General features: G+C 37.4%; 1 protein-coding gene across 1 annotated transcript; it reads left to right on the top strand.

Moving 5' to 3' along the window:
- Positions 1–3176: 3176 nt before the first annotated feature.
- On the top strand, positions 3177–11564 carry LOC139737349 (alpha-N-acetylgalactosaminidase-like). Its single transcript, XM_071648025.1, has 8 exons — positions 3177–3185; positions 5473–5654; positions 6711–6885; positions 7450–7627; positions 8428–8507; positions 9731–9892; positions 10323–10520; positions 11050–11564. Exons 1-8 carry the CDS (start codon positions 3177–3179, stop codon positions 11338–11340), a joined length of 1275 nt encoding a protein of 424 aa, XP_071504126.1. The 3' UTR covers positions 11341–11564.
- The last annotated feature ends 4845 nt before the right edge of the window (positions 11565–16409 follow it).

Here is a 16409-nt window from a genome sequence, read left to right as displayed (position 1 = left end):
CTATAGTTTTATGTCAAATTTTTTGTCTTTCAACTACTGTCTGACTTTGAAAGATTGTACTGTATGTATTAGGTGAAATGACAGTCTAATTTTCTAAGTTTGAATGAAAATTGCATGTGAAACATATTAGGGCAAAATTTGAATCATATATGGAATATATACAATATTAAACTTTCAATGAATTTCAACTGGAATGCATCACTTGCTCAAGTTGCCAAATCTAAAGGAAAAAGAATGATGTGAGTGATGTCTGATTTTTTTTTTCTCATCATCAGAGACCTCTAAGCAGAAATTATATCATTCCATGGTGAAAAAGAGTAGAAAACACTTACAGTAGAAAGAAATGTAAACTTTTTTTTTTCATCTCTAGCTTACAGCAGACAACAAAATGATTACAATGTGGGGAGAAACAATTTTTTTTTTTGTATGTTGTTTTGCATTAGTAGCTAATTGTTTGTCACCAAATTTGACATTAACCTTCAAGTGAGTCTGAGATATATTGATGAAAGACATGAAATCTGTGTGTAATTGAATATGATAGTCTCTCAGACAAGCCCATGTTATTCCACTGCCTGCAAAATACAGGTAATTTGGCAAATGAGTTATTTGCAATCATGTGTATGAGCTACAAATTTGTTGATGCAGTCATGTCTATTCACTGTGTACCCTGACTGTACTTTGCCATAGTTTTGTAAAACATCTACAAGCTGCAAGAAGCTCGGTAGCAGATGAACTAGAACACTGTACATGATTTATGCGAAAGATTGTGTGCTTTGTTTTATACAGTATCAACCATTGATATGTTAAAATATTTGTATGTCAATATGCACACAATTTTTTTGTATGTTGATGGAATTGCAGTCATGTCAGAAGATTGTTTTAAAAAAATAGAATAAGAGATGTGACATTTATTCATCAGACCTCAAATTGTGAAGCTGTCTGTCTATAGAGGTTTCAGTATGTGTGATTGGCTGTGCTTGCATATTCCTGTCTAAACCATGTGTGTATCCCAACATTGTGACAGATGAAAAACATTACATTGTAGGCCTACTGTAAAACAAGAAATATTTGCAGCATGCAATTTTCGTGAAATGGAGCTGATGGCCTTTTGAGAAGCATGAAATTTTCACGAATTTGCACTGACATTCAATGTTTATAGTGTAGACTAACTATACACAGCCCAATCGCTGTAAAAATGTGTTTTCTACAGCGACTGGGCTGTGTATAGTTAAGTGTAGAGAGAACATTTGTGTGCATTTTGGTTTCGTGAATCTTTGCTCCTTGTGAAATTCGTGAAAATTATGCAAAGTATGCAACAATGTAACAGGACCTTCAGGTAAATACAAGGACATGGCCAATGCATCTCTTATACGTCACACACACATAATCACACATCCAGATTCGTTGCCCGACACAATATCTTTTCGGAGAGCTCTGAAACTCTGTTTTTTAATGTACGTGTGGCAGATTGTTGTAATATCCTGTACATGATACTACATTGCAACATTGTTTGATTTATAGGAGGGTGATGTGGTTATGTATGTGTATTCATCAAGCCACCAACCACTCGATAGAGAGAGCAAGAGATATATACGAGCGCTACAGCATATTTCCTGCTTTTCTTATAATGTGTTTATTTTGTTTTTAAATGTAAGTAACATTAGTGTATGCAAGAAACATGGGTTTGTAGATGGGTGAGATCACGTCACTCTAAAATTTGAAAGGTCAAGACAGACACAGAGCTGTGATAGATATGTGTGATACAGTTGAAGTGTTTAGTTTCTAATCAACGTACATAAATTGTATTGAATATATCAGATTTATTCATAGCAGCCATAAACCAAGAAGGGGCAATTGTCAACTATAAATGGAGAGCCTATATACAGGGCCTGCGGAACGTATTCAAAATGTGTGTGTGTGTGGGGGGGGGGGGCACTTCTGGGTTTCATGAGCTAACAAGTAAGAAAAAAAGGCCTTCAGCACAACTTCTGGTACCACTTCCAGGTTCCTTCAGCTGACAAGCAAAAAAAAAAAGTCTTCAGTGCAACACCACACTTCAAGGTCTCTATTTCTTTCTAGTGACACTTATGCACTTGCGGGTAAAAAAAAAAAGTGGGGGGGGGGGAGGCCAAAGTGGTGACACCTTATGTATTCCTTTGTATGGTGCAAAAAAAAAGTTGGGGGGGGGGGGGGGGGGGCAGCTCCGCCGGCCATGATAGGCCTATATACAGGCAGTGTTGTCTCAAAAATGCTAATCCCTACTGAAAATGGCCTTATATATCTTCTTCTCATACAGTTTTCTCGTATAGTTTGGCTATCGCCAGTCTTCCACGTGTTTCGTGCCCGAAGATAAACACGCAAGAGAAAGATAATTCACTTTATTACGCGTGGGCAGATATCAGAAGGAAAAAGTGTGAAAGTTGAGGATAGTTAATTGCATGGACGGTCAAAATCACTTTTGCTAATGGGAAAAAAAAATCAAAATTGTGTTTGTTTGTTTGTTTGTTGGTTGGTTGGTTGGTTGGTTGGTTGGTTGATTTGTTGGTTTGTTGGTTTGTTGGTTTGCTTGCTTGCTTGCTTGCTTGCTTGCTTGCTTGAAATAGCATTGCAAAATATAAAGTTGTTGACGTGAATCGTCAATCCAAATTGTCCAACATTTAACCGACAACAACAGTTCCTGAGTACTACCAATCCAATCAGGTGACCGATCATATGACATTATTTTCTCACGGGGTTTAGTCTGGTTCGCAGACGTTAAAATATCATTTGGTTGGAATACGGTCGCACTTGGCGATCATAAAATCAGGCTATAATCTTTTTAAAAAAACACAAGCATTTGTTTCAGTATGTAGAGACTGATATAAATATAATCATCTTCCTCTGGGGTTATGGGGAAGAGTCGTAGCTTCACGTATCTGTGAAAGAAAAAGTGATCGAGACTATTTAAAAAGCCTAGGCCTACATTTGATCTATGAACCCTCGCTGCATTTAATATCAACGCGGTGCGTGGTGCCGGTGCGGGGATGCGGTGGTGCATGGTGGTCATCAAAAAGGGCGAAACTGGAATTTTCTACCGTAAACTTTACTCACTCAGGCTTGTATGGACTACGCAACGAAGTGTGGTAGCGTAATCTGTCAACGCCAACAGTCTTCACTTTAGAATTTGTTGTTGTGGAATGGCTAAGGTAAGAATCTCTCTTGACTTACGGTAGAAACTCTACTTGATTCCAGTCAAAGAGGTCAAGTAAAGTCATAAAGTCAAAAGTCCATTACTGAGCACAGCACAGAGCCGGGCCGGGCCGGGGGAACCTGCGCTCCTCCACCCATTGTCCACGCAGCGCAGCGGCGCAGCTCCGTTCATGCATCATGTAGGTTAAAACAGTCGGATATAGCGTCTATTATTATTATGAGAGAAGTACGACTATTTGACATTAGAGAACGTCTATAAACGTCAATATTAACACACTAACGTTAGTAGTCCTCTGACGACGTGCAGACTAAAGTAGGCACCCTAGAGAAGTAGAAGGAAAGTGATAACCGGTACATCAGATTAAAATTAGTCACATTACCTGGTTAAGAATGGAAATTTACTTAAATCTTAAACTCTGTATGTTCTTTCATCCAATTTTTTTGTTGTTGTTGTTCATCGGATGTATGTACTAATAGATCTAACGTTAATTCTAATATAATTGATATTTAAGGTCTAAAATTCTAAAACTCTAATGCAGAGACTCCAACCCAAAGCACCTTCTGATCTGGTGTATAATTTAGTGGAGATTCTCCCGCCTGAAACCCCTAGCAAACGGGAGACTCCAAGTTGATGTGTGCAAAGCGCGAAATTCCCAGGGTTCTAGATGCTCTCTGATCTGGTGCTATCTAAGGTTTATTTTTTTCAACATAGGATAGCAATAAGTAAGAAATCCTTTCCAACGGGAGACACAGAGCCACCAGGGCGGGAGAAATTAAATCATAAGCGGGAGAACGGGAGATTTTGCAAAAATGAGTTTTCGGCGAGAGATCTCCCGTCAAAAACAGGAGAGTTGGAGTCTCTGCTAATGTTTATGTCTAATCAAAGATGCTAGTACTAGTAGTGTGTAGGATCTTAATCTAATTTTAAAGGACAAGTTCACCTTCATAAACATAAGGATTGAGAGAATGCAACAATATTAGTAGAACACATCAGTGAAAGTTTGAGGAAAATTGGACAATCGATGCAAAAGTTATGAATTTTTAAAATTTTTGTGTTGGAACCGCTGGATGAGGAGACTACTACAGCTTGTGAGTCATATGCGTACAACAGTATAAAGAAAATGTAAAAGAAAATTCAACATATTTTCACTTTTTTCGCATAATAAAAGAGCTCTTGACTTGCCTCTTTCTAAAGGCAGGGGGAATGATATTACCCATAACATTTGTCGGTAACGAGTCAGGGGAATGTGTACTTTTTTTCAAAAGATGGCATTTTGTGAAATTCTCTTTATATTTTCCTTATATTGTTGTACGCATGTGACATCTAAGTTATTCATACACTGGAGTAGTCTTCTCATCCAGCGGTTACTGCACAAAAACTTCAAAAATTCATAACTTTTGAACGGATTGTCTGATTTTCCTCAAACTTTCAATGATGTGTTCTACTAACATTGCTACATTCTCTCAATTCTTATGTTTATGAAGGTGAACTTGTCCTTTAAGTACCCTTGACCGAAAGAGCGGTCTGTATCTGGTCGTCAGGGATATGTTCGGCTTGGAGTCTGCGTCTGGCTTCACGGATCCCCTCCCATACAACATGCTTACACTACAACATAGTACAGGTATATAGTCTAGATTAGCTGCTGCTACTCTCATCCTATTTCTATCTGTCCATAGGGCAGGGTTACCATATCCAGGATATAAATTCCAGGAAAATTCAAGCAACACTTTACTTCTGCAAGTCTGCATGTGCAAGGGTCCATATGCCAAACATGAAGCATTGCTTTATGTAGGTAGACACCTAGAGTAAAATACCCTGTTTGCAGCAGGCTTTGTTCAGCCTCTACAGGGTGCCTATTTTTTTCGGCAGGGGCCATATTTCATTTGTTGATGAAAAGACCCAATCAGGTGTCACTTCCTGTAACACTTGCAAGTAACTAATGTGCTTGTGTTCTAAAGTGGGATTACACATGATGTTCATTAGTTGTTTTAGTGATGAATGAAAGTGCCCCTGCCAGAAATAGGCACCCTGCTGCAATAGTGGGATGCCCAGTATAATTTCACACTTGAGCAGCTGCATCAAGGGATTAATATATTGTATCAAGTGCCAACATCGTTCATATAGAGGAAAATGTTTACCTATTGACATTTTATTGTAAGTTGCAGGGAAGGCTTTCAATCCTTGAAAAGAAATATGTTTACTGGAGTGAATGATTCATGCAAATGTAACCAATCCGACTTCAAATTTGAGTATCATCTCCTAATTGCATTTATTTCTTACAGAGTGTGATGTCTTGCTTCAATGTGTTGAAAATTGCGTTGGCTTTGCTGGGTTGCACTGTGTGCATTGACCACACCCGCGCTCTCAATAATGGATTAGCCTTGATACCACCTATGGGATGGTTGTCATGGGAGCGGTTCCGCTGCAATACAGATTGCATTCATGACCCAGAGAATTGCATCAGGTATGTTCTTGTGAATTTCTGTCTTTGAGATCATCATTGATGAAAGTTTTTGGCACTTGTCATGAATTTATTCAATCATGTATGCAAGATTTAAGCACAAATGTTGTTATCACTTGTAACTGATTACAATTTCATGCCATGTCAAATGTACAAGAATACTACATACACCATATATTTCGCGAGTCTAAATTTTCGCGAATCGGGAATTCTGGACGATTTCGTGAGTGGTTAAATTCGCAATCGTGGAGCCCTGTACTGAACAGAGAAATGTACTCGTGTATGTCACATCCACATTTGGATCAGAGGCAATATTTTAGCGTGTCTTTAATTTCGCGAATAGCACCTGACTCGTGAAATTTGCGAAAATGAAAACCTCGCGAAATATTCGGCGTATACAGTAGTATCATTCAAGTGCATGTAGATATGCTGTGCTCACACTGCAGTTGTCAATGATAATCATTCTATAATATTGTCATGTACTTTTTAATCATTAACACATCTCTTTCATGATTTACGCAACACATTTTTACTAAGTTCTGGTCTCATGCTGCCAATGTTGCTCTGGTTAAATCTCCAAGATTGAAAGTGAAAAGTGTGAAACTTCATAGAAATTATAACTTTATGTATGCATTTGATTCAAAAGTGAGGTAAAAATCACTTTTCAATGTGGTTGCAAGAGAACCTAAAACTCAAGCAGTACAGTTTGAAATATGTGATTTATACATCATATCATCAGAGTAGCCCCTCACTCGTTATATGTCACCTTTAATTCACTTTCAGTGACTTTGCAAAAATTAAAGATCCTATTTAGATATTACAAATAAATTTTATTTCTACATGCCCCACCATGTAAGTGCTTTTCTGTTTAGGTCTCCCCATGCTAAGTTTGTCTGCTTGTCTTTCTGTCTTTGTGGGTGTCTTATTTGTCTGCCTGTCTTTCTGTCTTTGTGCGTGTCTTGTTTGTCTGCCCATCTTTGTGTATTTGTGGGTTGTTTCAAGTACAGCTACATAATGACTCTGAAGTTTTCATTCCCCCCCCCCCCCCCCCCCCCCCAGTGAGCACTTGTACAAGACTATGGCTGATCTACTGGTTAGTGAGGGCTACAGAGATCTTGGCTATGAGTACATTAACATAGATGACTGCTGGATGGCTGGCACGAGGGATGAAAATGGCCGACTCTATGCTGACCCAACACGTTTCCCCAATGGCATGAAAGCACTGGCAGATTATGTGAGTCAATATGTAGTGTATTTACTTCCATCCATGATTTTTTTTTTTGGTTGTTTTTTGGATAGATTAAACAGCATGTCACACAATACCGAATATTGTACAGCTACCATGGCAGAAAGCTCATGCACAAGAGGAAGTCACTGGACTGGGTAAGAAAGAATTTCAACCTGAATACTAAAAAGCATTGCACCCACAAAGTCTCATCCTTAAATCTCCACTGGTATTGATCTCTTGTGTGTCCAATCGAGAGGAAACCATCAGCGAGCTTTCTTGACTGAAAAATCAAAATTTCCTCTGTCGGGAATATTATCATGTTTTTGTGGTTAATACAGCTGTAAGTGATGCTTTTCACTTACTTGCTGTAAATGTGAATATATGTTTATACTTCTGTATACATATGTGCTAAATTGTGACAGTGAATCAGAGGCTGCACTACATTTGCTTGATGTGCCTTTGTTGTAAATCACAAGTTGCCTTTTTTTTTCAAAGTGCTTGCACAGCTACACATGTATTGTTAATAATAAATAGTACTTTCAAATGTGATCTTGGTGTTTTATTTCACAGGTCCATTCTAAGGGTCTCAAGCTTGGAATCTATGAGTCCATGGGCTACTTTACCTGTCAGCATCTGCCTGGAACCTATGGCCATATAGAGACTGATGCACAAACCTTTGCAGACTGGGGCATCGACATGGTAAAGATGGATACATGTCACACTGCAGGTGCTAAACTAGCAGGAGAAGGTATGACTGCGAGTTGGTTCCACTGGTGCTTCAGGGGCCTTGCGTCTTTCAGAAGGAACTTGCCACAACCACTTCAGTCATTTAGAATCAGAATGTCGCGTGTCAAAACCTTTGATAAATGTGTGTGTAAATGTTACTCTTTGTACGTTCATATAAGTTTTAACTTTAAAGTGCTCAACTACTGTATTGATCTTTGTATATTGTGCAAGACAGTTGAATAGAGAGTTACACACTATTATTACATAGCTAATAATATGCTGGGCTTACATTGTACGCAGGGTTTATTAACTTCATAGGGTATGATTTTGAGGTATATACATATATTTTATATAATTATACATGTATATGTTTTGAGGGGGTGTCGTCATGAAAGTGGTATAATCATTATCCTTTTGTAAAGTGACAATGCTTAATATGACAGGATTTTACAGAATGATGTTACAACTGAAAAGTGTTTATATTCAAAGGTGTGCTGATGGCTTTTTGCTTGTATTGATTTATCAGGACTTTGTCGAAGGAAAAGCATACTGTAAAACTGGATACTGTTCGCGTGCATGTTGATTTCGTGAATTTGGCAAGAGCCCAAAGCTATGAAACTAAAAGGCACGCAAAAGTTCTTGTCTGCACTATATGCATTGTATGCCAGTAGCAATTCTTGAAAATGTTATGCCGCGATGAAGGCTGTTGGCACCATTTCATAAAAATTTGATGGCTCGAAAATATCTTGCTTTGCAGTAATGCATCTTTTATGTCTTCCTCTGATAACAAACATCTTTTTTTTTCTCCTTCTGTCTCATTAGGTTTCATGAATTTTTCCAGAGCAGTGAATGCAACAGGAAGACCAATTTTATTCTCATGTGAATGGCCTCACCTACATCCTGTAAGTTTTATGTGGTAGAATGCATTACACCTTCATTTATCATTGCTTAACATTTGCATATTTCAAAGGTCATAGTGTGAGTATACTTTCAAGTGTGTAAAAAAATATGTGACTTGATTTCACTTGTATTTCTTGTTACATCATTCCTTGTTCATTCAGCTGTACACACTTCCCAGTACTTAACAAGAGCAACTATACTCATGAGAGCGCAGAATATGGTGCCATGACATTTGCTCCTGCGCCAATTGCTCCCATGAAATATCTGCATAGCCCATGCTAAGCCTAGCATAAATTCTACCCACAAACATAAACTATGCCCTAATCCTAATCCTCACAACAAACTAAACCTAAGACCCTTTTACAACCCTAACCTTAACCCTAAATCCTTAAAGAAAATAAGACCAGAGCAATTTTTGCAGAAACAAATGCCATGTCACCCAAAATGTAACTTGAATGCATGATGAAACATAATTGATGATCTGCTAGAAATTACCCCATCTGGGAGATCATTGTTTCAGTGGCAAACTGTGATGAAAGAAGTTGAAGAATGAATAAGTTACAACTGTCAGCTGTTGTGTCCATTTGATAGTATGCAGTAGAATAAAAACTAGAAGGTACATGTAGTTCTTGCTGACTGTATGTTACTGTAGTATAGCGCACTCTCGTTACAACAAACACAGTTAAAACAAAATTCTTGTTAGAGCGAAGTACAAATGCAGGTCCCAAAATAATCATTCATGCAAATTTCTATATACTTTACTGTTCGGCTATAATGCAATTTCAACATAATGAACGAAAATTGCTGGTTCTGAGGACTTTGTTAGAGGGAAAGTACCCGCCTGTAGTTCTGCTGATGTGCATCGTGTGTAGCATGGAACAAAGTTGAATTTCTTTCCAGTGAACTATTCTTGCGATAGATATGCTTGTGGTATGTGAAGGATATCTATCTGAGTGATTTCCATAAGGACAAAATAAAGCAACCTCTCCCAAAAGAATGTAATGCTTTGTGTCTGCATGTTAGGAAATTATATCTTGTTGAAACTATAGTGTACACATGGATATGATACGGTATAGAATGATTCACTTCCAACAGCACTTGGAATACAACATTCAATCTGTTATTACTGATAACACCTTCATATCTCCCCGCCCCCAAGTATCAATGCAAACTTCTTTACTAAGGCCCTCCTATAATCTTACACATGTCTTTTTGTTTATTTCAGTCAAATCTGACAATCATCGCAGAGTACTGCAATACCTTCAGGAATTACATCGATATACAGGACTCTTGGGACAATGTCATGACAATCATCAAATTTTTCGCTGCACAGCAAGACGAAATCACCAAAGTCTCGGGTCCTGGCAAGTACAGCGACCCTGACATGGTAAAAAAAATATTTTATTCATTTCTAATAAGTTTTGATTGATGTTGGTTTTAAATTTTCAAAATGATACCGATTGGAAACTTCCATTGCTTGAAGTGCAAGAAAAGTTTCAGTTCTGACACCAGAACGAAAGAGCAGTTTTAGTCACAGATAACTATGAATGCCTGTGTTTAAAACACTTTATTGAAATACCACAAAACTCTTGATATCATGATCTTAATTTGTTCAAATATGTGGCAAACTACAATGTAAATGATAAATTAATCGCCTTGTAGAAATTGTTACATCAAGAAAAGTAATCACCATTTTTTTTTTGTGCCTGCTCTCAATAGGACTGTCATTACATTTCATTGTGTTTGTTACTGCAGCTGAAAGTGTAATCCATCTGTCAGTGTGATCTGTTTGCCCTTGTTTTCTGTGAAATGTGCAGCTGATAGTAGGGGACTATGCCCTGAGCATTGACCAATCCAAATCACAGATGGCATTGTGGGCCATCATGGCAGTCCAGATGTCCATGTCCAATGACCTTCGAACTTTGGCACCCTGGGCCAAGGAGATTCTGCAGAATAAAGAGATCATAGCTGTCAACCAAGATCCTCTTGGTATCATGGGGAACAGAGTAATACAGGTAATGATGAAGTCCCACTGCAATGTCCATCTTTTTTGTAGCAGATCTTGTTATCAAACAAAGGTTTAAGGTTTGGAAACCATTGATTTTTGTGTAGTATGTGTTCATGAACACTTGATATACTTCTGTCTTTGGCAACTACAATTTCCCCACCAAAACTGAAGAGAAAAAAAAATCTAAAATGTCAGTTCATTCACAAGTTCTTCTTAACTGACTAGAGTGTGTTTGATCCATCAGACACAGCCACATTATTACAAATGAATGATGATATCATTTTCGATATCATTTCATCAGATCAACCTTTCACTCTAGAAAACTGTGGTGAACGATCTGATATCTTAACTGACAGATAGATGTACCCAAGTTTGATCATTATATGATGTCGCATGTTAAGACCCAAAAGGACTCGGAAAAAGTACTGGGTCCATTTGATGTATGTTATATGCTATTCCTGAAATGTTATCGAGTCACAAAAGTAGCGTGCAACACACTTTAAAAAATTTGTATTTCTCTTAATCACTTCTTTCAGGCACCTGTCAATATTGATGTCTGGGTTAAACCTCTGACAAATGCTGCATTTGCAGCTGTCGTCTTCAGCAAGCGCACCGACATGCCTTACAATTTCACCCTCACCATATCCAAGCTAGGATACAATCATACGGCTGGGTATGTCATGCGTGACCTCTTCCTCCACCAGGACCTAGGGACCTTTCTCCCAAGTGAGACAATTAGCGTCATGGTGAACCCCACTGGTGTCGTCATGTTGCAGGGTCGCCCTGTCACGGGCAAGAAGAGGGGGAAAGTTTGGGGAGAAAAATGAGACTTGGACTGTCTACGCTATCATGAGACATAGTAAATGCCCATTGTGGCTAACACGTCATGAAGCTTATCAGAAAATTGTCAATCTTTATTCATGCAGTTAATATGACGTATACAAGTCTACCCACAGAAATTCAGAAGTTATCATGAGAAAATTGTACTTTATTCTTTACACCTATCTTCTTTTTCTTTGTTCTTGTGCAAACCTGAATACATGTATGTTGTTGTCATGATTACAGTTTCTCTGTACTTTTCATTCCTTGTTCTTGTGATTCTCAATTAGAAATCGTAGATGCTCAGAAATCAGAACTCATGTCATAAATTATCAGCATCAACACAAAGAATCAGATATATGATGACATAAATGGTATCCCGGGGTACCAAATAAAAATCAGCCATTTTGTTGAATTATTTATTTTTTTAAAAGGGTTGTACCCTGGGTGCCAAAAAGAGGAAATTATTTTGGTGCTGGAGCTAGCGTGCGCTAGCCACTGCACTGCACTGCACTAAAGCACACGCTAGTGGTATCGCAGCTTCCATGCAGTGGCATGGGAATGCTATGTACACGCACACACAGTGCATGCATTTTTCTCTGGCTGTCCTCGAGTGGACGTGAGGTGGCGCTACACAATGCGGTTACCCGGGGTACCGGGTACTACGGTACCCCGGGGTGACACGTGATGCATCATATGATGTGCTCTCTATGATTTTGAATCGTGACAACCTTGAAAGAAATTTATCATAAATGTATTAAACTGACAATTGAAGATGTATGTGGAACTACAATAGATTTGTGTGCTTAAAATTGAAATATTTTTGAACAAATTATATTTTCCACAGGTTTATATTTTTGTGATTGCCTCATAATTTAGTGAAAAAAAAAGATATGAATATACATGTATCAGTAGTTAATGATGGAAATGTTGATGAAGGCTACATTGTTTAGGTCAGGAGAGGATACAGACTTGGTCTCCAATGCAGCATCACTTTGATTTCTAGTAATGTAAGATGCTCTTTCTAATGAGATATGTGATACATTGTAGTTATTTCTTCTTCTTCTTTTTCAAAGAAGGCAGGTATGCAGTCATTTTTAATTTCCAGAAAATTATTCTACGGGAGAAGGAAATGTTGATTAGTATCTACATTTGATTTTGAATGTGCTACATCAGCATGCCTTCTTTGTTGTGTTATCTTTCTGGAAGATATCAACCCTCTTTCATTTTTCCATTTCGAATTATTGTGAAAAAATATATATACAATAGACCTAATTTTACAGTTTTGGGCATGCTTTTTAGATAGTGACAAATTATGTTGTGCATCAACACAAATTGTGTGGTAAAGAGTGAAGCAAGAATGGAAATGCCAGTATATCTTTACCTACTTTTGGAAATAGCCTCATTCACTCCTGAAAGTGTAATATGACACATCATGGATGGATTTACCTATTTCTGAAAATGTTTGTACAACACAATGTCTTTCATGAGTTGTTGCATTGAAACAAAAATGTGCAATTCCACGTTCACTTCTGAAAGTGTACAACACATGATGTGAGACGGATAGACCTATTTCTGGAAATATTTGGACAACGCAAAATCTTTCAGCTGTTTATACATTGAAGCAACAGATGTGCAATTTTCCACACCAGTATTAAAGGGGAAGTACAACCTGAGAAATAAGTTTGTTTGAATAGAACCAGAAAACTGAGAGGAACAAGATAGTAAAAATGTGACCAAATTCTGTTTAAAAATAAGAAGTTAATCAAAAAGAAAGTGACTATTCCATGATTTGGCATGGGAGATTACCTTCTATATGCCCTGTGCATAAAGTTCCATGAAATCTCTCCTTTTTTCGTTGATGACGGAATATATTTTTTGTATACAGTGGTTGTGTAGAGAAATATTTACAATGATTGCATTAAAGGTGTATGTATACCATTGGAAATTTACTTGATGTGAAAATGAACATTTCTCATGTTATAGTACAAAGCAAATGGGGGGGGGGGGGATGAGCTTGCGCGCTGTGACATCAGCCTGAATTTTCACTGTCCTGTTCCTCTATTTTTTTTTTTTTTTTTTTTTTTTTTGGGGGGGGGGGTTCTGTTCAGACAAACTTAACTTAGGGTTGACTTCTTGTTTAGCTCTTTGCCTACATGCATGTGGTCTCTACCATACCATGTGTGCAGGGGATTTCAGACCCAAAAAGGGAAGAGGTTGAATTCCTGCTTGAGAGTCATCTCTATGTGTATTGAAATATGGTCTGGCTGATAGTCTGCAAAAGTGGCTGACACAAGTTATGCAATAACAGTGAAACATCTGTGTGAACTGCTGATATTTGTACTGCTTATACCAAAGAAATATGGACATTTTGTACAGATTTTCATATCCAATTTATTTCATAGTGCAACTTGAGATAATCATGTTGTGTTATGCTTCCATATATTTGTTTATGTATAGGCAGGGCTCGACATTAGCAGTGGCCTGGGGCCACTTAAAGTTAATATCGGGCCACCAAAGTTCCATAAGGGTTCTTTGGTGGCCCTATCAGGCAGCTTACATTCAAAATGGATTGTTATGTGACCTATGGGCCATTACATTTCCTTTTCAGGCCACCAAAACTTCAGTTTTAAAGATTTTAGTGGCCCGGATGTACCACCACAGGAAAAAAATTTAGTGTCGAGCCCTGTTATACATGTAGGTATTGTATCCCTGGTACATGTACCAGAGGATATTTTGGATTCAGCAATATGCCTCCACTGCCGCCACATCCTATTTGTGTACATAAAACTGGCCACGTATCTTGACAGATTTTGTTCAAGTTTTGTACAGAGGTCTTTAATATCATAGTCAAATCTGAACCCATGTAGATTTTGGTGATGCTAACCACAATGCCTTCCCTTTTACAGGGTCAAAGACAGCCAACATGCTATATTTCTTGCTTGTGCTCTACCGTACACATTTCTAGATTGATTTTCTTCAGAACTTGTAAGGAGGTGCATCATGTTGAAACTTCAACCCTTTATTGTCTTTGGTGATGCTCCTTCCAGTGTTCTGCCTTTTATCGGGTCAAATGCATATTCTGGTTGATGCCTCATGTGTAGCTTATGGGCAGCAATTCTTGACATATTTTTTCCAAAACTGATATGGAAGTGCATTATCTAAAAATCAAGCTGTCTGTAAATTTTGATGGTAGCACCTTCTCCTGTTCCAGCCTGATAAAGAAAACATTAGTTGTTGTGTTGTTGTTGTTTTTTAAGTCTCCTTGTCTGCACTTTACCAGGATTTTGTTCAAGATTTGTACAGAGATGGATCACCATCAAAAGGTCTTGACCTGGATTACTTTTGGTCATGCTTCCCGTAATGCTTTGCCTTTTATAGGTTCAAATGCCGCCACCATGTTATACATCTGTATTTCTTGTGAAAGTGTCTGCTTGGATATGACATTTTCGAGCATTTTCAAGTTTTTCAAAAAGCTCTATTGACAGCACATGCCAGACAGAATCTTGTTGAAAGAAGTTGGCAGATGTCTTCTGCTCAGTTTATCTGTTGGCATGATTTTTGCATTGCGCTGGTCTTCAACATCCAGTGGTATGTATGATTTCGATTTCATTTTATGTATACATGCACTGATTTTTGATAATAAATTCATACTCTTCTTTCTATGTAAAAGAGTTTGTGATAATTCCTTTGTATCTTGATTTTCTGATGATTGAAGAATGTCACAATTAACCCTTCAGCTGGCAAAAACTCTTCAAACGTTCAAAATAGCTGTGAGGCTAAGAAAAAGATAAGTCTGTTTTCTCATTGGTTTTTTGTGAACGATATTTTAAGAGATTTTTTTTTATCTCAAACTCTCATGATACAACATCTTTGTGCAATCAAAAATCAATTCACACATGTGCTTTCAGTCACTTCCACCATTGCTAACACAACAGCATAAAGAGAAGAGGAATCATCCTTGTTATTTTATATACAGTGTATAAGAACCAGTGATCTCTGTTTAGTAAGTTTGGTTTAACTTTACTCCCACTTCCAAGGTATGTTAAAGGGCTGGTTCAGTTTCAGTTGAGATAGGACTACAGGTTTGCAATGGGGTTTTTTTATGAATTTTTTTTTTAGATAATGAGTTGCTTCTTATGAAATATGAATGAGCACATAATTATAAGAGGAATTCAAAGTTTTTATGATGAAAATTGGTTTTGAAATGGCTGAGATAACCAAAACAAAGCAATCCTAATAAAAGATGGGACCTTGTTTTATTTTGTTTTTGATATCTCGACCACATAAAACTGATTTTCATCAAATGAACTTTGAATTTGTGAAAGAAACAACCAATGTAAAGATTTGAATCGGTCTGATTAAGTAAGTATTGTTAAATAAACAAAATATGAACAATAGTTATAATGAAAAATTGTTTCTAGACTAAACCATCTACATTTGTGGTTTATTTAGAAAAATAGTGATACCTCCTTATGTTTTAGACTTTATTGCAAAATTTTTACATGGTAGGATGTTTTTGTTACAACTGACGTACACATATGCATCAAATGTAATATCTTGAACATTTTTGACATCACTACTCCGAATGGCGGTAAACATAGAACCTTTGAATGGATGGTATAGTATTGGTTGAGATGAGAATTTAGCTATTAGCTTTTTGCAAGATACTTATAAACCACTGTATGAAATGTTAAATACCATACGATTCTAGAGGAACTCACAATTTAATTTATTTGATGAATTAACTTTATCAGTTTTAAAATGGCTGAGATATCCAAAAACAAAGTAAAACAAAGCAATCCTAATAAAAGGTGGGTCATATCCCACAATTGTTAGGATAATTGCTTTGTTTTAGGATACCTCTCGTTTCAAAAACCAATTTTCATCAAATTAACTTTGAATTCCTCCCATAATTATAAGTTCTTTCATATTTCATAAGAGGTTTCTCATTGTCTCACAAGAAAAGAAAAGGAAAAAAAAGTCGGAAACTTAAAGCCCCATCTCAACCGAAACTATACACCCCTTTAAGAACAGGTGTGAGCACAATCCCTGCGCAGATAATCACATGACCTGC

This window comes from Diadema antillarum, unplaced genomic scaffold (genome assembly GCF_040938485.1).
Source record: "Diadema antillarum isolate AM-2024a unplaced genomic scaffold, OU_Dant_1.0 seq00000690_RagTag, whole genome shotgun sequence".
Taxonomy (NCBI): Eukaryota; Metazoa; Echinodermata; class Echinoidea; order Diadematoida; family Diadematidae; genus Diadema; species Diadema antillarum.
Note: the sequence above shows the minus strand (reverse complement) of the source record. Positions and strands in the feature narration are given on the sequence as shown.

Bases quoted from the DNA above. Each gene is read 5' to 3' on its own strand.
- LOC139737349 (XM_071648025.1), top strand. The intron at 6,886-7,449 runs GTGAGTCAATAT...TTTATTTCACAG, and splicing joins TGAAAGCACTGGCAGATTAT to GTCCATTCTAAGGGTCTCAA. The intron at 9,893-10,322 runs GTAAAAAAAATA...TGAAATGTGCAG, and splicing joins AGTACAGCGACCCTGACATG to CTGATAGTAGGGGACTATGC.